The sequence below is a fragment of the Canis aureus genome, chromosome 24 (genome assembly GCF_053574225.1).
Source record: "Canis aureus isolate CA01 chromosome 24, VMU_Caureus_v.1.0, whole genome shotgun sequence".
Classification (NCBI taxonomy): Eukaryota; Metazoa; Chordata; class Mammalia; order Carnivora; family Canidae; genus Canis; species Canis aureus.
Window position 1 is genome coordinate 14070370 of NC_135634.1, and position 24433 is coordinate 14094802.

The 24433-nt window shown below is 33.8% G+C and overlaps 1 protein-coding gene across 7 annotated transcripts in view; it reads right to left on the reverse strand.

Annotated features, from left to right (window-relative positions):
- The window catches only part of CDK8 (cyclin dependent kinase 8), a 131110-nt gene that overhangs the window by 56133 nt on the left and 50544 nt on the right, over nucleotides 1-24433 (reverse strand). For all 7 annotated transcript variants that reach the window (XR_013362895.1, XM_077868325.1, XM_077868329.1 and 4 more), the window contains exons 2-4: nucleotides 18626-18701; nucleotides 7517-7627; nucleotides 2787-2927 (exon numbers count right to left, since the gene is read on the reverse strand). Coding sequence is in view for 6 of the 7 variants with exons in the window: in XM_077868325.1 (XP_077724451.1) it covers nucleotides 2787-2927; nucleotides 7517-7627; nucleotides 18626-18701 (328 nt within the window). In the remaining variant the exon portion in view is untranslated. The remainder of the gene's footprint in view (nucleotides 1-2786; nucleotides 2928-7516; nucleotides 7628-18625; nucleotides 18702-24433) is intronic.

A 24433-nucleotide genomic window follows, 5' to 3' on the forward strand; every position in this document is an offset into this window, starting at 1 on the left:
TATAGGTCTTTTAAGATCAATATTGCCACATTGAATCTGAACCAGACTGAAAAGCAGCAAGGAATGAAATTAACTATTAATTATATTTGTTCTTATAGGGTACATATTTCATCTGCAAATAATAACAAGTATTTGAGGTACAGTTTTAAAAAGTGAGGTTATACAGCTTCTGAAGAACATTTTTCAAAGTAAATACCTTCTTGCTATATATGTATATATATGAATTTTTAATGTAACTACAGTTGAACATCATACAACATCAAAACTCCAAAATTTAGTTTTCAATTAACAAAAGGTAGGCACATTTAAAAAAAAAACAAACCATGATAATGAATCTTTCTTTCAAAACTTGAGAACAAATTCAAGAAGCAAGCATCTGAACCAGTAAGATCCAGACTGGGGGCAGAGGAAGTTACCACTTTAATGACACAATGGTTCAATGTGCTGCTATGTGCCTGCGATGCACAAAAGATTTAGGTGTAAGGAGTCACACCCAGACAAAACAAGAACTCTCACTCCAAATGGGGAAATCAAAGGAGGTAGCAGTACACAATATATTACAGTTCAGAAAATATTTTTGATAAATTGACTATCAAACAGATAGCAGTGGTAAATAAGGGGGGTAACAGGGGTGGGAATGGTTTGCTTAGTGAATAGGAATATTTTATCTTTGATATTGTTCATAACTGCCAGCATATCATGCCAATAGAAAGTAACTATTTTTCATCTGTTTCTTATTTATTTATTTATTTATTTATTTATTTATTTATTTATGTATGAGAGAGAGAGAGAGAGAGAGAGAGAGAGAGAGGCAGAGACACAGGAGGAGGGAGAAGCAGGCTCCATGCTGGGAGCCCGATGTGGGACTCAATCCCGGGACTCCAGGATTGCGCCCTGGGCCAAAGGCAGGCGCTAAACCACTGAGCCACCCAGGGATCCCCTATTTATTTATTTTTTTAAAGACTTTATTTATTCATGAGAGACACAGAGAGAGAGAGAGGCAGAGACACAGGGAGAGGGAGAAGCAGGCTCCATGCAGGGAGCCCAACGTGGGACTTGATCCTGGGTCTCCAGGATCAGGCCCTGGAGTGAAGGCGGTGCTAAACCGCTGAACAACCCGGGGCTGCCCTCATTATTATTTTTAAATCATTTACACACATTGCATCCCTTTGATACTGGCATCTTGAGTGCACTGCTCCCACTGCCCCCCCCCTCCCCCCGTTGGCACACAACCGACAGAGACCTTTGAAGTGACATGTCCTACACTATCCCTAGGTCAAAGAGAACTTGTTTAGGCTGTGTCAATAGAAAGATTTCCCCAAAGAGAAATAAAAAAACAAATTAAACTTTATAACTACCTCAGTACTGTAGGTAACATTACTGTAAGTGGTTGAAGTCTAATATACATTAACTTATTTTAAATGCTGGTTTGTATTATCTGCATTCATCTAAAAAACATATATATTTTAACGATGTAAAAGAAAATGTAGTGTCATCTCAACATAATTAGGGAAAAATGCCAGAATTTATTTTCTTAGCTATCACAAGAAATGGTCAGCAGCTCAAAAGTAGTAATAGTGGTTTCCCTAAGTTGACTCCACCCCTAAAGGTTGAAATTTATTTTCAGCTTCATAAAGAGCCAACAGATTTGTCCTACTTCTGTTCTATAAATTCACTGTAAATATTCTAATAATATTAAAAATAAAGTTTACAAGGGAAAAAGTTCTTTCAACTATTTTTTTTTTATTGGTCCCAATCTAAATGTTTTCTAGGTATGAGAACAGGAGATAAAATAAGTACCATTAAACATATTGAAAGGAGATTTATTGGAGACAGATGAAAGAACGAGAAACTATGAAACTGGAACATCTGATTTGAAGGTATTAAATATACAGCAGCTTGGAAAGAATATGTGCAAGGGGCAGATCAGCGCTGCCTCAAAGTCTACAGGGTTTTTTCCTATGTAACACATATGATTAGAGACCAAATCATCATTTCCAGCATTGTGTCTATAGTTGTTCAGAATGAAGGTACTGTTATAAACTTTACTATACCATCTTACCATCTCTTTACCATATACTTTACCATCTCTACAACGAAAAAAAACAACAAAAGTGCAATGTACTTACATTCAATAGGGGAATTTGATATTTTAATTAACTTACATCCATGAAGATAAATGAACAATGCACAACTTAATGCTAGATAGATTTTTAAAAAGGCATAAATTATTCTGCCATGTAAAACAAAAAACCAGAAAGCCAATTTCTGAAGTTTCTAAATTCTCAAAAATTTAATGGACCTTAGTATGGCAAGGCTTCTGAATAATGTATTCAATTATGATTAATAGATGTACTAATAGTGAGGATTAAAAAATAACCAGATTGAATTAGCATCTCCTCTTCTAATATATGTAACTTAGTATGCAGTAGGCTCCAAAAGTTTCATTTTCAAGTTATTCATAAATATATCAATTTCTAGATTTTGCCTACCATGTAATCATCAATGTAAAGCAAGTCAATACTTTTATTTGTAGACTTAAAAGTAAACAAAAGCTTAGGGAAATCAATGTGCCCTCTTTCACCTCGTCAATGAACACCAGTCAGTGTATGTCCAAGTAGGATGCATCATATAAAAAAGCACAAGGCTAGACTATGTTATGAGACTATAGCACTCTCACTCTAAGGTTTGCAGTTCTATGCAGCACTAATATCTAGAGACAACTAGAAAATCATCCAACTATAAATGCATCTTTCTTGCTTAGACCAAGCTACATATCAACTTACCAAATCCCTGTGCAACACCCAGTTAGCATGCAGGTAGTGAATCCCATCTAGGATCTGATATAATAGTGACTTCACCATTCCCCGAGGTAACTGAACTGGCTTCTTGTTTGCTTTAGAAGCTCTGTGAAACTTGATTATATGCTGAAAGAAAGAGAAATATCACCAGAAGCTTAAAAGAGAAAAGAGGGAAAGATAATTTGAAGTATAATAATTTCCTGACAGAAAAAGAAACACTCAGGGATTCCCAAAGATGTTGAAAATATAATTTCACATTCTGCTGGATAACACAAATTTAAAATTTCCTAATAACTGGAACTAAAATTTCATTTCCTAAGCATATGATCATGTCTCAGAGAATAAATGACTGCAACAGAGAAGTAGAGAATAATGTAATTTTATTTTGAAAGCATAATTAAAAATTTCTTTCAGAATTTATTTGACTCCTGTTTACCTGGTGAAAATTTTCAAGAATATTATCTTTTTTATCTGTAATGATTAAATGAAAAGAAAAAGAATAGAACAAATTTCAAGATATACTTCGGTTGGCTGATCCAGCATAGATATAGTAACTATTTATTTATAATACAAGGGTTACAAACAAAAGCAAAAAGGAAAATTATTTCAATAAAATACATAGAAACTTAAAGAATAACATGTAAATGACCAGTTCACACTGAAAATATTAGAAATATGAATCAGATGAGAAAAAAACAGCCTTGTACTATCCACTAAGAGCTTTCTAGGGATAGTATCAGTGGACATCTGATAAACAAAATACCACTTTATAAACAGAAAAATCACTTTATAAATAAATATACCTCAACAGAAATCAGATCCAATGTTTCAAACTCTCTTGACAGGTTTCTTCATTTTAATTAAAGCACTTTTAAACTGTAAGAACACCTAAAGTCAGCTGAAGTCAACTCTGCTGTATGTAACACAGAGGTATATATGTGGCATCTTATGTGAACATGAAAAGACTCTTGAGTAGTATTTCTGAGTGAAAACATATTCTTGAAATTAATAAACATAATTAAAATAAAAGAGTGACATATTTTATATTAGAGGTCAACATTTCCACTTCCTACTTTCTTTTGAAATAGAAAGTAGAACATGGATAAGGAATAACTAATAATGAGTGAAGAACTTTTACTTTCCAAAGAAAAAATATACAGCAAAGACTACCTGGTGGAAAGGTAAAGTGTATTATTCAGCATGCATGCAGTATGATTAATCTATACTTTAGTACAGCATTACACTATTTTAATTTTCTTCTCAGTTATTTTTCCAAAGTGTTTAAAAGCAGTCAAACAAAACAGAACTACAACTCAATAATCTAGAATGTTCTGTCACCTATCCTAAGAAATGGTATGACAATAAAGTCTGTTTACCTTAATAAGAACCAGTGATTCTCAGAGCTTAATAAAAACAGCTTTTTAAAATTAATTTCTTAAAATTAAAATCTGCCAGAATAAAATAATATATAGGGGAGGTACAATAAATAATGCCATATGCATTTCTTCAGTTAACATTTTCATTAGGATTTAACAAAATACTGTTTTATACTAATATTTTATAACTACAAAAACTACACTGGGTAAGAAATCTCTTACCCTCATTTTTATTCCAGGGCTATTTAACAAATATGTGGTGTGCTCACCATGAAATTTCACCAGCACTTTAGTGATTTTTTTTAAAATGACTCCTTTTACTAGAACTGTTTTGTTACCCTCTGCCGCCTTACCCCAGTTAATTCATTTCAATATTCCAATTAAAATAAAAAAGTAAAATGGATAAAGGAGGTTTTTCAGTAAACTGAATTATTTGATTTTTATTAAAATGAACATTAAAAGTACTTACTTGACTCAAACGAGTATTAATAAGATGACAATTAAGCCAATGAGGACTATGTGTTTGTATCTGGCAACAATGCATGTAGCATAATTTGTATAAGCTTAATTATTATACCTACATGGAAAATTAGATATTACATGTGAGCCTGCTAGGAATTATACTGAATATAGTACCATCTCCTATGTTCAACTATTACAAATCATGTTTTAATACAAATCATGTTTATCAACCAGCCTAGAAAATTTCTCATAAGTTTGGGTTGTATCAATATTGGTCACCCTAATTTAACAATTTTTATTAACAGAATCCCAATTCAATTTGATTAGATTTATTTTAAAAGAACAGAAGCTAACAACAATAACAAAAATATTTACAACCAGCATTGACCTTGGACAGACGTTTCATAAAACAGAAAATTTGATGTCTATTTTCAGTTCTAAAACATTATTTCCAAATAACTTATAAAAACAATTTGAATCAAATTGCATTTACTCGTGGAAAACAGGCATCTACAGAGTGAATATATTTCTTGTAAACCTGAAAGTATATGAAACCCATATAAGTTTCAATTTCTGAAATCTGAAGTTAAAATTCCGTAAATGAGGCTAATTTTGGACATTAGTGAGTTTAAAACTATTTGACTGTTTTTAGAAGATGAACTTACTTCTGAGCAGTTTTACTGGACTTTATACTAGTTTTATTTCAAATTTTATATTTCTATTTACAAACTATAGCTGAATGAAAAATGTAAATTATTTTGAAGATATCTGAAATTGAGCCAGAATATTATAATCCCTTGCATATCAGTATCAACGGTCCTGATTTATAACGGTTCAACTTGTGATTTTTTTACTTTATTATGGAGTAAAAGCAATAAGATTTCAGCAGAAACCATACTTTGAATTTTGAAATTTGATCTTTGCCCAGGCTGGTGACTCACAGTACAATACTTGGTCGTGATGCTGGGCAGCAGCAGCTACTGCACCCAGTCAGTAAGGATAAACAACCAACACATTTTCAACTATTCCATACTCATACAACCAATCTGTTTTTCATTTTCAGTACAGTATTCAATAACTTACATGAGATATTCTAACACTTTATTATATAACAGGCATTGTATTAGATGTTTTTGTCCAACTGGAGGTTGATTTAAATGTTCTCAGCACATTTAAGGTAGGCTAGGCTACCCCTATGATGTTCAATAGGTTAGGTGTATTACATGTATTTCTGACTTAATTATATTTTCAATTTGTGATGAGTTTATTACAATGCAACTCCATATAAGCCAAGGAAGATCTGTACATATGTTTTCTCTTTTATTTATCTCAATAAATACACAACCAACAAATATAAATATAGACTAGTAAATAAAACATAGTGAAATATTTCAAGATCTTATTAAATTACTTATTAAATACCATAAAAAATATAGTTCACAGAAGTGAAGTACTTGCTAATTAATTAATTCAATGTAATACTGGTTTTTACTTGTTTCATTTTCTAAACTATAGTCTGTATTAACATATTCTTTATACAAGACTAATCAGGATATAAGTTTTGTGAGTATATTTCAAAATTATTTTGGCTATCCTGCTATAGATTTTCATTATATATATCATAAACTCCCAAGATGGTATTTCAGACTTTCAAAGAATATAACTGTTACATTTAATAAAGGAGTAAATTTTATAGTTACCCAAAACTTATGTAAATACAAATTTTAAAAACAATCCACTGAGCAAATGCAAAGCACTGTTAACTGACTATAATTCAGCTATCTAGCCAAAATAAATTCTCAGTTTATAATAATTTTTATCAGTGTAACATCATTTTTGTCATTATATTAGGTAATCTAATAAAACTAATCTACTAGGCTGTAATTACTTGACTTTGAGAATCAAGGATTTAATAGGGGACTCTCTTCCAAAAATAATTCTTCCTATACAAGAATATGCTCAATTCAAGAAAGTACAATATTGAATTTCTGATGGAAATAAGAAATACATTAGAATATGGAGTATTAAGTGTGAATAATATCCAATAAATGATTAATAGTATGCTACATTTGTATAGTACACTTACAATAAAGTTTTTCAAATACAAGTTGCTTTTCAGAAAAATCTCATCAAAAAAGCAGGAAAAGTATCACATTTTACAGATGGGGATAGGAGAACTACAACTTCAGAGCTATTAAGAAACTTGCTGGGATCCCTGGGTGGCGCAGCGGTTTGGCGCCTGCCTTTGGCCCAGGGCGCGATCCTGGAGACCCGGGATCGAATCCCACATCGGGCTCCCTGCATGGAGCCCGCTTCTCTCTCTGCCTGTGTCTCTGCCTCTCTCTCTCTCTCTGTGACTATCATGAATAAATAAATAAAATCTTTAAAAAAAAAAAAAAAAAAAAAAAAAGAAACTTGCTTAATATCATATGACAAGTAACAGAACCATTAGATCTCAGTCTAGTCTTCTAAATATATTTGTCTTCCTACACAAGGATATTATTTTCTCATTTTATATTCCTTTATAGAAGTAAAAAGAAACATGCTACTTTGAAATTCTCTAACAAAACAGCTATAACAGTTACTTTTTAAAATTTTATCAACAATCTATAGCTAGGAAACAATACTGAATTGTTTATACTCTTCAGATTCTACTATTTTCTGTAGTATGTTACAAAGTTCAAACTGATACGATCAAAATGTAATAATACAAAGCAAAATGCCCTAGCCTTGGTAATTCATTAACCACATTCTATGAGGTACTTTTATTTTAAAAATGTAAATCTCACAGTAAGATAAACTCCTAAAATTGTTTTTAGTCACTCTTAATCCCCGACTGAAACCAATGGCTCAATGTCTACCAGTAATTCACCTTACCCAGAGGTCATGTTCAGCGTAGTCAAACAGAAGCCATACTTTCCTATCAGCATGAGACAGAAATACCTTTTGAAGAGAGATGACATTTGGATGCTTAAGCTCTCGAAGTAACTGCAAAACAAGGAAGATCCATTAAAAAATCTTTGCCATGAAAATAATGTTAAATAAACCACACCATTTATAATTCACAGGCAATACAAACCTAATGGTAATATCCTAAAAATCTAATATGCACCCAAACTGTTTTGAAAGTGTCCATATAGGTGCTTCAGTAACAAATGTAGGCAAACTCTGAAAGATATAAGTGAGTAAATCTATTTTGTTATTGTTTAGTTGGTTTTTTGTGATAAAATATACATCAAAAGCACCATTTTAACTATATTAAGTGTACAATTCAATAGCTTTTAAAAAACTAACTGTAACATCAGAAAATATAACCTTTGTCAATACCAAATATCAGATGAGAATTTAGATCTGTAATTCTGTGAGATATTTTTTCCAGGCACTTAAATTTTACATTCGATTAAAATTTTGCAAACTTTTAATAAAAAAACAAAAAGTTACAGACAGAAGCACCTAAGTAGAACACATTTTAGGGTTTAAGTTTTCTCATTTCCTAAAAGGACAATCTTCTATTTAAAATCTTTTATCTCCTTATTTTATTCCATTTACTAACCAAAGTGGCCCTAATAATCTATCAGTTAAAAAGTATTCCAACCCCACCGAATAAAAAAAAGAAAGAAAGTAACAGTGAAAAAGGGGATCCCTGGGTGGCGCAGCAGTTTAGCGCCTGCCTTTGGCCCAGGGCGTGATCCTGGAGACCCGGGATCGAATCCCACATCGGGCTCCCGGTGCATGGAGGCTGCTTCTCCCTCTGCCTATGTCTCTGCCTCTCTCTCTCTCTCTCTCTCTGTGTGACTATCATAAATAAATAAAAATTAAAAAAAAAAAGTGACAGTGAAAAAAAAATTTCTCATGAGTCCTCTGAGATATGTCTTTATCAGTTAAAACTGACTTACATATAGTGCCTTCCAAATGTGTTCCAAATACATGACAGCCATGTGAGAAAGTCAAGATCTTAGAACTTACGACTTCAGTACCTTTTATAAGAACACTGCTATCAAAACAAGAATATAAATGCAATGTTAACAATATAGCAGGGGATCCCTGGATGGCTCAGCAGTTTGGTGCCTGCCTTTGGCCCAGGGCGTGATCCCGGACTCCTGCGATCAAGTCCCACATCCGGCTCCCTGCATGGAGCCTGCTTTTCCCTCTGCCTGTGTCTCTGCTTCTCTCTCTGTGTCTCTCATGAATAAATAAATAAAATCTTAAAAAAAAAAAAAACAATATAGCAAGGACACTGAAATGAATTCAGCCAAGGAAAGACTATGAATGGACTACCTATTAAGTCATTTATATTATTAACAATTATTCTCTGGAAAGTAATAATTATTCAGGAGCAAGATTAAATTCAAGTTATATATTTCTGCTTTTAGAATTTCAAACTTATGAGATTTTAGAGATTATACACAAAGCCTCAGAAACCTAAAGGCCAGTATCTAAGATTAACCATTTCCTCATAAACAAACAAGGCAAAGAATCTGATAGAGAAAGTCTAGACTCCAGGATCACCTAGGATCATCCAGCTGGCTCCAGAGCTAAACCTAGTGCTAAGTTCATCTTACTTCTGGGTCAGTGTTTTTCTCCATTATCTAATGATTGGAACACATTTCCAGGCACTATTTCAAATCCTTTCTGGAAACTGGCAGGGTAGAAATTATAACAAACTCCAAAGCTCTAGCAAAAGTTCTTTCCAATTATTAGAAACCTACATATAAAGCTATTCTTAGATGCCTCTTCAATTTCACCTCCAAGATGAGGCCTAGCTCTTGTGTTGAATAAACAAAACAAAACAGAACAAAAAGCCCAGCAGCAACTATTTTATTAAGTTCTTCCTAAGGGCCAAGTATGGGACTAAGCATATGGCGTGCATTATCTCACTTAATCATGAACTGCCCTACGAAATATTTGCATTACTTCTATTTTATAAATGAGGAAATAGTGGTTTGAGGAGATTAAATAATTTGCTTATGATCACAGTCCTAGACAGTGGTTCAAATCAGAATTTTAATGCTTTTAAAATTAACTGACTTTTAAAATACAAAGTCAGTGCTCTAAGGTCTAGTAACAACACTTTCCAAGACATAATACTCTGGGGAACGATTTCTCGTTTCTTTCCAGAGGCACAGATATTTTAAGTATGTACTAGGTTGCAAAATGGACAATAGCAGGCACCATGTCTTGCTCACAATGGCACTGCTACCTTCTAGCACCCTGCCTGGGCACCTGGTAGGCACACATTAAGTATTTGGTGAATAATGAATTTGTGAATAAACAAAATATACAAATTAAAAGGCATCATACAACACACCCTTTGGCTTCTGATCTGTAGACTAAGATCACTGCTTTCCTCATAAGAACAATCCACTTCTTTTAAAAAAAAATCTATTTCTTAAAAAAACTAACCCACTTCTATTTTTAAAACATCCATCTGATGAGTCAGACAACAAATCTCTGAGGATAATGATTTAGTAATATACTAACAGTAAGAGATAATCATTATCATAGTAAGTGATAGTGTTATAGACTGATTTATGTTCTCTCCAAATCCCTACGTTGAAGCCCTAACTCCCAGTACCTCCAAATGTGACTGTTTTTGAAGATAAGGCCTTTATAGAGGCAATTAAGTTAAAACAAGGTCATTAGGGTGGCCCTAATCTAATTTGAATGGTGACCTTATAATGAGGAGGAGGTTGGGACACACAGAGAGATACCAGGGCAGCTTGTACAGATAGATGACCACTAAAGAGGCCACAAGAGGGTGGTTGTCTGCAAAACCAGGAAAAGCCACAGAGGAAATCAACTCTGCAGCTTCTCTGATCTTGGACTTATAGATTCCATCCCTGAGAAAGGAAGTTTCTGTTGTTTAAGCCACTCAGTCCATAGTATTTTGTTACAGTAGCCTTGGTAAACCAATACAGTAAGTAACTACTATTATTGAGTAAGTAAAATACACTATGTTGGGTATTTTTTTAAGGGAGATTTATCAGGAGATGGGTCACCGTGGGGTGAAAAGATGGAACTGAGTCTCGGTGGGGAATCAGGTCCAAGTAAATATTTCTATTGAAGTACTTCCAAAAAAACCAGGGAGCTGGGTTACATTTAGCAGGGCTAACATTAACCAAATGCCTCCTCCTGCATGCCAGTCACTGTGGTAGAAGAACTAGGTCCTGGGATATAAAATGTGTTAAGTAAGACTTGCTGAAGTCCTCTAGTAAGAGACAAATTCAAGTAAGCACACAATCCTAATGTTGTGGCTGCAGTAGTGGTAACTGATTTTTATTGAGAGTAGCTAATATTTACCTAGGACCTTTCTAAGGTTTTTGGGGGATGTGAGTTTTTTTTTTTTTTTTTTTTGCCTTTTTGAAGATTTTATGTTAAGAAAGAATTTAAAGAAAAGGTTTGAATTAAATTTTTTTAAAGATTTTATTTATTAAAAATAATTAAAAAAAAGATTTTATTTATTTATTCATGAGAGACACAGAGAGAGAGAGGCAGAGACACAAGGCAGAGGGAAAAGCAGGCTCCCTGCAGGGAGCCCTATGTGGGACTGGATCCCAGAACCCCGGAATCACCACTCAAGGCAGTCAGAGCCTAAGGCAGACACTCACTCAACCGCTGAGCCTTCCAGGGATCCCAGGTTTAAATTAATTTAAGCAATGGTTTCTAACACAGAAACCACCTAAATTCTTCTAATTCTACTGAGAATAAAATCTTATAATTTCCTGTATTAAGATCACTGCTAAAAATACAAATGTCTTAATACATCATTCATCATAAACTTAACTCATTCTAATTGTACCATATAATATTACAACATTTAATCTGAACTCTTAAAGTACAAATAAATAAAAAATAACATAATAACATTTAAAACTGTATCTGAAGGCAGACAGCACTGCCTTCAGCCCAGGGCCTGATCCTGGAGACCCGAGATGGAGTCCCACACTGGGCTTCCTGCATGGAGCCTGTTTCTCCCTCTGCCTGTGTCTGCCTCTCTCTCTCTCTCTCTCTCGAATAAATAAATAAAATCTTTAAAAAATAAATAAAATAAAACTGTATCTGGGGGGGCCCCCTGGAGGGCTCAGCTGATTGGACATCTGCCTTCATTCAGGTCATGAGCCCGTGGTTCTGTGATTGAGCCCTGCAATGGGCTCCCTGCTCAATGGGGAGTTTGCTTCACCCTCTCCCTCTGCCTCTCCTCCCACTTGTGCTCTCTCTTACTCTGTCTCTCTCAAAAAAATAAAATCTTTTAAAAAATAAATAAAACTGTATCTAGTCAATAAATATCACTTAGAGCAAGTGAGAAAATAAGAAAGAAAACCTCTGATATCCTCTAAATGACACTGATTTCTAGTATTAAAATTTTACAACATGACAAAAATAATATTCTGAATTTATGCCATGGTATGATGATAGCTAAGTTGAAATTACCACAAAAGTATACAGAATATTATTCTTAAATTATTTCAATTATTTTGTTAAAGCTGTGGAAACTTTCTTCAATCAAATTTTTACAAGTCGATAAAAACAAAACTGAAAACAAACCCTGAGGTGCCTAAATTAGAGTAGACGTGAACTTTAAAAGTAAAGCCTGGAGCTTTACCTCTCTGCTCCCTTACCCTTACCCCAACTACAAGGCTGCCTCTTACAGTACTGACAGTCCACCCAAGCAGTTTGAAAAGCACTATGCTAAAGGGATTGTAGCTCACAAAAGATTGTGGAAATACCAAACGAACCACTTACAATACAATGAGGATGAAGATATGCAATGCTCTTTAACTTTAGTAGAAATGCTCAAGAGTTCTTTCTTCCCTCTATTTTACAAGGATTTACTGAGCAAAGACTTTGTCATGCCTGGTAAAGAAATGAGTTACAGTCTAGTGAAAAGAGAAAACAAACTAACAAAAAGAAACACCTTATAATTTTCTATAAGTGCTATGAAAGAAAATAAACTGGGGCAGACTGTAAGAGAAAAAAGGAAATGAGTGGTGGGGAAATATCTTTTCTTCCTTCTCAGAGGTAGATTTAATAAATGGAAGGGAGAGAAGACTGATAAGATGTGCCAAAATAGATGGGACTCCTTTTTTCTTTTTAATTTATTATACAAAATTTTCAAAAGTAAATAAAATAGAATAGTAAAACAGACCCTTCCCCATGTATCAACATCTACTCTCAGTCTATCTCATTTATTCAACATTCATACCCACTCCTCCCATCCCACCCCTGGATTATTTTTAAATAAATCCTAGACTGATATGATTTCCTATTATATATTTCAGTATATATCTCTAAAATATAGGATCTCTTTTCTCTTACCACATGGAAATAGCAATCAATGACAATAAATTATCTCAAGACTCATGTTTAAAAAACTGTTTTTATTAAGTATTTTATTATAATTCCAGTATAGTTAACATACAGTGTTATATTAGTTTCAGGTGTACAATATAGTGATTCAACAATTCTATACATTACTCGGTGTTCATCATGGTAAGTGTACTCTAATCCCCATAACCTATTTTCCCCATTTCCCATCTACCTCCCCTCTGGTAACCATCAGTTTGTTCCCTATAGTTAAGAGTCTGTTTCTTGGTTTGGCTCTCTCTTTTTCCCCTTTGCTTATTTGTTTTGTTTCTTAAATTGCACATGAGTGAAATCATATGGTACTTGTCCTTCTCTGACTGACTTACTCACTTAGCATTATACTCTCTTGCTCCATCCATGTTGGTGCAAACAGCAAGATTCCATTCTTTTTTTATGACTGAATATTCCTCTCTCACACCAATACACATTCCACGTCTTCTCTATCCATTAATCTATTGATGGACACTTGGGCTGCTTCCATAATTTGGATATTGTAAATGACATTGCAATAAACAGAGGAATGCAAGCATCCCTTTGAAAAAATGTTTTTGCATTTTGGGGCAATAGTGTGATTACTAGATGGTAGGGTAGTTCTATTTTTAACTTTTTGAGGAACCACCATACTGTTTTCTACAATGGCTGCACCAGTTTGTATTCCCACCAACAGTTTTTTCTCCACGTTCTCACCAACAGCTGTTGTTTCTTGTGTTATTGATTTTAGCCATCTTGACAGGTATAAGGTGGTATTTCACTGTAGTTTTGATTTGCATTTCCCTGATCATGAGTGATGTTGGGCAATCTTTTTTTTGTGTCTGTTGGCCATCTGGATGTCTTCTTTGGAGAAATGATTGTTTCAGGTCTTCTGCCCAATTTTTAATTGGGTTATTTGTTTTTGGGTGTTGTATCAGTTCTTTATATATTTTTGATATATTAATCTTTTATCAGATATATGATTTGCAAATATCTTTTCCCATTAAGTAGGTTGCCTTTTAGTATTGTTGAATGCTTCCTTCACTGTGCAGAAACTTTTTATTTTGATGTAGTCCCAATAGATTACTTTGGCTTTTATATCTCTTGCCTCGAGAGACAGAGAAAAATGATGCTATAGCCAATGTTAGAGAAATTAGTGCCTGTGCTCTCTTTAAGGAATTTTACGGTTTCAGATCTCACATCTAGGTCTTCAATCCATTTTGAGTTTATTTTGTGTATAGTGAAAGAACGTGGTCCAGTTTCCCCAACATCATTTGCTGAAGAGACTTTTTCCCATTACATATCCATTCCTTCTCTTTCAAAGATTAACTAACCATATAATATTGTGGTCTCATTTCTAGGTTTTTCTATCCTACTTCATGTTTAAAAATGAATATATTTAATTAATGTATTTATTTGAGAAAGAGAGTGAGAGACAATGCACAAACTAGAAGGGCAGAGGAAGAAGGACAAGCAGACTCCACAGTGAGCATGAAGCCTGGCACAGGGCTTGATCTCACAACCCTGAAATCATGACTTGAGCTGAAATCAAGAGTTGGACATTTAACCAAGCCATCAAGAGTTGGACATTTAACCAAGCCACCCAGGCGGCCCTAAAAATTAAACAATATATTTCTAAACAATCTAGGAATAAAAGAAAAAAAATCACAAAACTGAAAATATTCTGTACTAAATGATAATGAAAATACAATGTAATAAAACTTCAGAATGAAAGTAGAATACAGCTTAGACGGAAATTTATAGTTTAATTATTTATTGAAAAGAATAATTTAGGGCAGCCCGGATGACTCAGCGGTTTAGCGCCACCTTCAGCCCAGGGCCTGATCCTGGAGACCCCAGGATAGAGTCCCACCTCAGGCTCCCTGTATGGAGCCTGCTTCTCCCTCTGCCTGTGTCTCTGCCCCTCCCCCCCACCCCCATCTCTCATGAATAAATAAAATCTTAAAAAAAAAAAAAAAGAAACGAATAATTTAAAATCAATGACCTAAAGTTCTACCTTAAGAAGATAAAAAAGAACCGTAAGCCAAAAATAGAAGGAAAAAAATAATAATAAAGATTTAAGAGCAGAGATCAATGATAGAGACAGAAAACACAAATTACTAATCTGCAATAAATAGGACATCATTATAGAAGTTACAGATGTGAAAATATTAATGAAATATTATGAACAATTTTGTGCTATTAAATTCAACAACTTAAATGAAATAGACAAATTCCATAAAAAATACAATATATCAAACACAGGATGAAATATAAAATCTGAAGAGCTCTTTATCTATTAAGTAAATAATATTGGTTGGTGAATTCTATCAAACATTTAAGGAAGAAAAACTACTACTCTTACAGAAATTGTCAAAAAAAAAAAAAGAAATTGTCAGAATGTAGGGGATGAAGAAAGACTGCCTAGTGTGTTTCATGAGGGCAGCATAATCTTGATACCAAAGACAAAGATATTACAGGAAAGATAATTATAGACCAACATCCTTCAAACTCATACTTAAAACCCCTTAATAACACACTAGTAAATCAAATCTAACAATATATAACCAAGTAGGGATTATTTTGAGAATGCAAAATTGGATAAACATTAAAAATCAATGTAACCTATCAATGTAACAGAATAAAAGAGAACTATAGGATCATTTCAGTAAATATAAAAAAAAGCATCCAATAAAATCTGATACCACTTATGAAAAAAATAGAAGGAATCTCCTCAGTCTGACTGATGCCATCTATAAAAAACGTAGAACTGGCATTTTACCTAATAGTTAAACACTGAAAACACTTTCCCCATGACTGGGAACAAGTCAAAGACCTTCATCGTCATTATCTTCAACATTTTTTTTTGTAAGATTTTATTTACTTGAGAGAGAGAGAGAGAAAGAAAGAGAACACATGCATATAACCAAGGGGAGAGGCAGGCAGAGGGAGAAGGAGAAGCAGGATCCCCAGTGAGCAAGGACTTGATCCTAGAACTCTGGGATCATGACCTGAGCTGAAGGCAGATGCTTAACCGACTGAGCCACCCAGGCACTCCTACCCTTCAATATTATATGAAAGGCCCAGCCAGTGCAATAAGAAATAAAAATTAAAAAGTGGAAAACCGTAAACTATTCCAAATCACATGACATAATTTTTTATGTAGAAAATCTGCATACATCACCAAAATCTACCAGTGAATTTAGACATACAACATATATGAAATGTGTAATATTTTAAAAATTGTTTCCTTTTTTAAGGTTCTATTTCTAAATATAGAAGCAAATAGGAAATAAAATTTTTAAAATAATCCCATTTACAATAGCGCCAGAAAACATGAAGTCCCTAGACACGAATTTAACAGAAGGTATGCAAAATCTCTACAACTAAAAACTACAAAACATTGTTGAGAAAAATTAAAGAAAATCTTTAAAAATAGAAAGTATATCTTTTTAGATTCATGGATTGGATGCTTCAAAATATTAAGATATCAATTTTCCCTGAACTGATCCAAACCATAATCCCAGTAGGCATATTTTAGAAGTAAAAATTGACTAGCTGATTCAAAAATTTATATGATAATGCAAAGGACCTAAAATAGCCCAAACAATCCTGAAATAGAAGTATAAGGCTGGTGGCCTTCAAATCTTGCTGTAAAGCTGGAGTGACCTCAGACTGGCGTAAAGATGGACAAAGAGATGGAACAGAATAGAGACCAAAAATAGTCCATACTTACATAGTCATTTAAGTTTTTACAAAGGTGCCAAACAAATTCAATGAGGAAGAATCTTTTTTAAAAAATGATCCCACAATTGTACACTTACATAGGGTGAAGTGCGGGAGAAGCTCTAACCTAACATTACACCCATACAAACAAAACTGAATTAAGTATAACATAAACTAAAAAGTAAAACCAAAATTACCCAGCTTTTAGAAGAAAACATGGGAAAATTTCTTCACAATCAAGAAGTAAAGATTTCTTCAGCCAGACACAGAAATTAATAGTCATAAAAAGGAAAAATTAGTAAATTTCATCAAAAATAAAAATTTCTGCTCCTTTTAGGTTAGAAGAGCCATAATCAAACACATTAAAAATAAATTTTCATATTTCTTTCTGTGCTTAATTGCATTTACAGTTATCAACATATACATGAAGAATGTTCCTAAAATGAAGAGTTGTTAGTTTTTAAAATATTTTGTTGAAATTTAATAAACAGAGATAAGCACACACACCGTAAGTGCACAGCTCAGTGAGTTCTCACACAATAAACCTATATAACCAGACCCAGAACAAAATCAAGAAACAGAACCTTACTAGAATCCTGCAAGTTCCCTTGTTTCCCCTTTCTGTCACTCCCTGACCCCTCCAAAGGTGATCTCTAACAGGACATCTAATATCACTAACCACGGTGTGATGGATTTTAATTCTTTAAAACTAACTAGAATATGTAGAACTGTAGATGTTGAAGAACTGAAAAGGTACAGATATCCTTCCTCTAGATTCAAGAGCAATAAAAATCTATCAATTACATGAAATACAAGTTCCAACATGGCATACATTTGGTTAAGAAAGAACGCTCTCTCCACCTCACCTCTACTCTGCCCTCATGTAAGTAATTCTTACGTATCTTCCAAAACCTGCAACCTTCTTTGATTCTCTTGCTTAGATGTAGATCACGTTCTTATTCTCACACACTTTTATCATTGTGATCGGTACATTATTATTAAAAAATTGATGAGTGTTTTTTCCTCATTGGTGTGCAAATATTTAAGGCCAGGGATCCTCACTTGTTCTGTTTTTCTTACTTTTACCTACTCTATTTCTCATCAATATGACACACAAATGGCTACTAAGTGAAAACCCAACAGCACAGATTCTGTTAAACAGGTAAAATTATTCAAATTAATATATTAATTAATTAAATCAAAAAAGCCTATGATCTGTGGATAGATACAAGGGCTAAAAGCCACAAAAGCAAAGATTATAATATATATTCTAGAATATTTTGATTATAGCCAGAAAAGATAAATTTGGATCCATAGTGTTACAACAGTAAAAACTGAAGTAATATCTCATGGAAGCAATACTCTGTTTAAATGTGTGAATAATTACTTAGTAATGCATTAACATGAATATTTTCCTTTGGAATCAAAATGAAATTCCACAGCTACCACATGGAAAGCTGTTTCCAAAAGAAAACAGCATGTATTTTTACATATTCAAATGAACAAATACAATGAAAATCAAATAACACAATCTCATTTTAAGTAATGACATAATCTCATCTTATTAAAATAGAAATATTAATTTTAATGAACTACATATAGATTCATACAAATTTACTTTTATTGCACCTAATGAAATAATAACTGGACCCTTCATATTCAGTGACATTTATTGGCAAAATATACATTTATATAAACAACTAAGATTGACTTACTCCCAAATAAATGATTTATAGATCTTTTGATAGAACTACATACCACCTTTACTTCTCTTAGGAAACAAATACATTTTTCCATAGTCAATATGAAAAATAATTTACCAATTTTCAATTAATGTGTATATGTGACAAATACAATTCAGAGACTTACACAGTTGACACTCGTAAGTCAATTGATAATAACGATTATAAAAAGAACTTCACTTACTGCTATTTCTCTACATGCCGACATAGAGATCCCAGTTCCTTCTATTTGTTTTAAAGCATAGTCTTTATCATCTTTCCTGTAAAAACAAAGTTATTTTAATATACAGACAAAACTAAATTTATGTGCATTTTTAATACATAAGTAACATTTAATACATTTCGGATGTTTTTCATACGTAATCATATGGGGAAAGTATTTATTTAAGGAAAAACGTTTTTAGATAATCTAGTTCAATTCCACTATTTGATGAAGAAAGTTAGATTCAAAGTAATAAAAAGAATTGTTCAAGGCTCCATGGTTTGGGAAGACAAAGATTCAGAAATAGGTTCTTTCTGCTCGAACATGTACACATTTCCTTTCTACATATGCTCATGTATTATACACTATGCACTGAACACAAATACACACACACACACACACACACACACACACACAGAGCTTACTTTCTAAAACCCATTCAGATATTGGTGGGTCAAAAAAAAAACAACACTAGGGTCAAAAAAAAAAAAGAAAGAAAGAAATGCATTACTATAGTACAAAATGTTTATAATTTCAAACATGTTATAGTCCTTATATCCCCCAAATACCTTTGAAGAGAGTCGCTCAACATGTGTTTATTGAGCACTTACTATGTATTCAGAACTGTGCTCGGTACTGGGATAGAGCACTGTTCCTTCTACAGAGCTTTCTGTGTCTGCTGGCCTGGACAGATAAATAACTAACACACAGTTTGGTAAGTGCTATGATAGGGCAAGTGCAAACCACAGAGGATACTCAATGGTTACTCTAATGGAGGATCTAAGCAAAAACTTCTCAAAACAAACACCGTAACACCATTCAAATGAAGCCTAAACAGCAATTCTCAAACTTTTTTGATTCAGGATCCCTTTACTCTTTTAGATATTACTGAACACCCTCAAGAGTTTTTATTTGTTGTATCTATCACTATTTACCCTATTATATTTTTTAAATGAGAACTTTTAAAAACATAGAATGCAAAAGCATGTATCTATTAGCCACCAGAGCAATGACCTCATCACGTTATGATAACTTTGGGAAAAAACCCACTGTACATTCATGAGACAACGAGAAAAGGAAATACCATTGACCCTTGAACAACATGGGTTTGAATTGCATGGCCCACTTAATACGTAGATTTTTTTTCAATAAATACAATTCAGTATTATAAATGTATTTTATGATTTTAATATTTTTCAAGCTTACTTTATTATAAGAATACAGTATATAACTCATGTAACATACAAAATATGTATTAATCTACTGTTTATGCTATCTGTAAGGCTATTAGTAGTTAAGTTCTGGGGAAGTAAAAGTTATATGTGAATTTTACACTGTAGTCATAGTAGTGGGCTGTCGATACTCCCCCAACCCCCACACTATTCAAGGGTCAACTGTAATATCATAGCACTACTATGAAAAGTATCAACTTTATGGACCTTCTGAAAGATTGTGGGGTAACTAGTGGTTCCCAGATCAGATTCAAGAACTGCTGGTGTGTGTGTGTGTGTGTGTGTGTGTGTGTGTGTGTGTGAGAGAGAGAGAGAGAGAGAAAGAGAGAGAGATGAGTTTAGGGGGAAACACAATGTGAAAACAAATGAGGTGAGAGAAATCATTTGAGGGAGAAGAGACACAGAAAACAATGAGGCATGTGGCTGATGACGTTAATTAGGAATCAGAACATAAAAGTCTTTTTTACTCCAAGTATAACAGAAAGCACTCCATTAAAGATTTCTTTAAAAAGAAAATATTAGTTATATTTTGTTTGAAAAAAAGGATCTTTGGTTGCCTTTTGAATGCTTAAGGGGAGTAGCCAGTTAAAGGCAGAGGCAGAGAAGCCAGTTAAAAGTAAGCAGCATTAAAATTACTCAGGTGAGAGATGATGGTGGTAGCTGTAGAATGGTGGTTGTCACACAGGGCAGACAGACTGGAACAATATATGTTAGAACCAAGAGCACTTGGTGACTGGATATTGGGCAGAAGAAAGAGTCAAAGAAAATGATTTCTGCCCCAGCAACAGGTTAACGGCAACATTACTACCTGAAATAAAAAGCAGCAAGAAGAAAAGATCTGAGGGAACAAGAACACAAAAGTCTGTTTTGTATAGGTTAAGTCTGCAATACATATGAGACACCTAAATGAGGATGGCAAGCTGAATAAACACGTGTAAAGCTCAAGAAAAAGCTGAAGACATGGATTTACTATAATTAGCATATACACGGCAATCAAAGCCATGAGAGCAAAGTGACACCAAAAAGGAGGACTGTCCAAAAAAAAAAAAAAAAAAAAACAAGATTTTGAAAAAGGGCAGAATGGTAAATAGTATCAAAAGGTGCAGAGAAGGCTAGTAAGGTGAGGACGGAGAAGTGTTCACTGAATTTAGCAATGATGAAGTCACCAGAGAATAGACTAGGCAAAAATAGTTGGGAGTGATGTGTGGCAGAGTCTATTGCAGAAGGCTGAGGAATGACTGGGGCATAAAAGCAAACTAAGACAATAAGTGTAGGTATTTGAAGGGCAAAATGTACAACAGTAGCTGGAATCATACACAAGGTTAAAGAATTACTATTTTTTTTAAGATGGAAGAGACTTGAATAGGCTAAGCATTGACAGGAAGAACCCAGAGAAACGGAGCTGCTGATACAAGAGAGAGAGAGACGTAAAAATTAGGAAAGCAAAGACTGAAATGCTGGAGGAAAATTAGATAGGGCTAGAAGGAGAAATGCTTTTAGGAAGAGTTCTCATCTTGATGGACTTCCTATTTTCCTGATGTTGGAAATTAGGTCATATACTAAAAGTAAGGGCAAAGGTGGTAGAGTTCAAGATCTGAACAGAGTAAAAGAAGGTTTGGTTGAATAACTCATATAAAACCAATTCATTTAAGTTCATTTAATACTACATTATCTTAAATTATTAAGACTCACATAGCTTTATCTTGGTTTCTACAACATATTTACACCAAATCCTTAGCTGTGGAAAAAAATCCCAATACCAACATTATTTCTCTGAAAAAAGATTTGTTGTACCACAACCAGCTTTACAATATATTTTCTAGTAAAGCACCATGGGCACTCATTATTTTAAAACTACATTAAGTGAATCTATGCTTAATGTTCACTAAGTCTGAATGATTTCTGAAAAAGTTAAAAAAAAATTTAAAGAGGGTGACACAAAAATAAAATGAAATCAAGGGGCACCTGCATGGCTCAGTCAGCTGAGCAACTCATTCTTGGTTTTAGCTAAGGTCCTGATCTTAGGATCATGAGAATGAACCCTGAGTGGGGTTCCACAGTCAGTGGGGAGTTTGCTTGAAATTGTCTCTCCCTCTTCTGCTGCCCCTCCCCCTGTTCTCATTCTCTCTCTCAAAATAAATAAATCTTTAAAAACAAATAAATAAAATGAAGTCAGGGTCAGAATAAGTCTATTAGACACTTTTACGTGCATGTTACTGATTTAATCAGATGGTTAACCCAGGAGCATAAGAGACTGTTTATATGTATTATTTGAGGATAGCATTCTAGATCTGAGCGCCCTAAGGAGAAAGAGAGTGGTGGGGGAAAAAATATTAAACCAAAGGCTTACCCATTTACCTACTTCCTTAACAATGACCCTGTATTTCTCTTACTTAATAATAGCCAAGTTGCTATATGCAAATGTCTTCTCAATGAACTGAAAAATTCTAATCTGCATAGTCCTCTCCCTCATCCCAAGCAATTATATGTCTTATATTTTATAAACGTAAATGATGAGAAAGAAAGGTGAAATGGGAGAATAAAAAAGATGTTTGATTAGCGAAAAGGCAACCTCCTCTTGAAAATCACTGAATATAATTACCATCATAATATAATAGTGCCCTGTGATTTATAATACACATTTACTTATATATCCATCCACACAGTCACTTTTTAGTAAAAAGGCACATTGGAGAGGAAAAGGATTTGTTCCCTAGTTTCAGTCATGATCCAGTTGAAGAAGGTAGACTGTATAAATAAATAATTGCAATATAGTGTTCTAAGTGCTATAAATAGAGAGGATGAACAACTATAGCTTCAAGGGTTGAATCAAGATGAAAGCAAGCTTCAGAAAGAGGCTTCATAAGCAGAGATTCTTAAGACTTCAGAAGTTTGTCAGGAAAGGAGGGAGGAGCTGGGGAGATAAATCAGTAGTTAGAGCAGACATCCCAGAAAGTAGGAACAACATGTACAAAAATACAGAAGCATGGGGAAGGTGAGACATACTCAGGGAACAGCAGAGAGTAGCAGTAGCAATTTAACATCATGAAACATGCTGACAGCCCTGAGGACAGATGTGATTTTAGAAACAGGCAGAAGTAAGATGGGAGGGGGTCTTCTAGGTCAGCTGTCTCCTTAGAGGGGGATAGAATATATGTGATAGCTTCACTTCAGGGAGAGTAGAAAACATAGGAGAAGAAAATATTACATTAGAAAAATAATAAATAAAGCTGAGGAAAAGTGTGTTATGTGAGAAAACCAAAAGAAGAGAAGAGGATGGAACCATGATGAACACTTGCCTTTAATCATCAGGAGGAGTAAGTCAATTATATAAAATGGCTGTAAAGTAGTCAAAAAAAAAGGAGCAGTGTTTTGGTAAAATAGAGTATTGAACACACGTATGAAATTTCACTTCCCTCCTAAAACCCTGCTAAAACTATGGTAAAGAAAGGTTTTAAAGATAGAAACTCATATGGATAAAAAATGGAAAGGTGGCGGCATAAAATTTTGGAAACTCCAAAGTAAGTGGACAGACACTAACTGATTGAGAGGATCCAAGAAAACCAACTCAGAAGCTGACAGTGAAGAAAGATGAGAACAAATTAGATGTACACAGCAAAATCCTCCAAAAGCAGCAAACGAAGAAGATATCTCTGGAAGTAGAACTGGTTGGATAGAAGATAAAATTGAAGAGATATTCTAGAAAATAGAACAATAAAGTAAGAAAAACATGAAAGAAAAACAGAAAAATTAGACAACCAGTCCATGAAATCCAATATACAAATAGTTAAGAGTTCGAGAAAGAAAGAAAAGAGAAAAGAAAGAAAATTTATCAAGTAATTCAAGGAAACTTCCTAAACTGAATGACAGGATTTATAAAACCGAAAGGGTCCAATGAGTTCCCATCACAAACAGCTGAAAATAAGCCATCAAGACACAATATTTGGACATTTCAGAAGAGTTGAGATGAGTAGATTTTACAAGCTTCCAGTGGAGATAGGGAACAGGTCACTTAGAAATAGTAAATATTACTCAGCTATGACAGAAGGAAATCCTGCCATTTTGTGACATGGATGAACCTGAGGACATTAAGCTAAGTGAGAGAAATCAGAGAAAGACAAATACTGTATGGTATCACTTACATGTGGAATTCCAAAACTCATAAAAACAAAGTACAAGGTGGTTACCAGGGTCTGAGCTCAGTGGAGAGATTTGTTTAAAGGTACAAACTTGCAACCAGCAGACAAAAATGTCCTGGAGACCCAATGTACAGCACAGTGATTATAGACAACAACACTGTATTATACACTTCAAAGTTACTAAAAGACTAGATCTTAATTTTCCCCACCAAAAAAAGAAATGATAATTATGTGACATGATAGAAGTGTTAGCTACATTACAGTGGTAATCATATTGCAACGTATATATTTTATCAGTCAAGTTGTACACCTTCAACTTACACAATGCTATATGTAAATTATATCTCAATAAAACTAAATTTTAAAAAAGGATCAGAAATCAGGATATCTGTGGACTTCTCAATAGCAGAAGTTAGAAG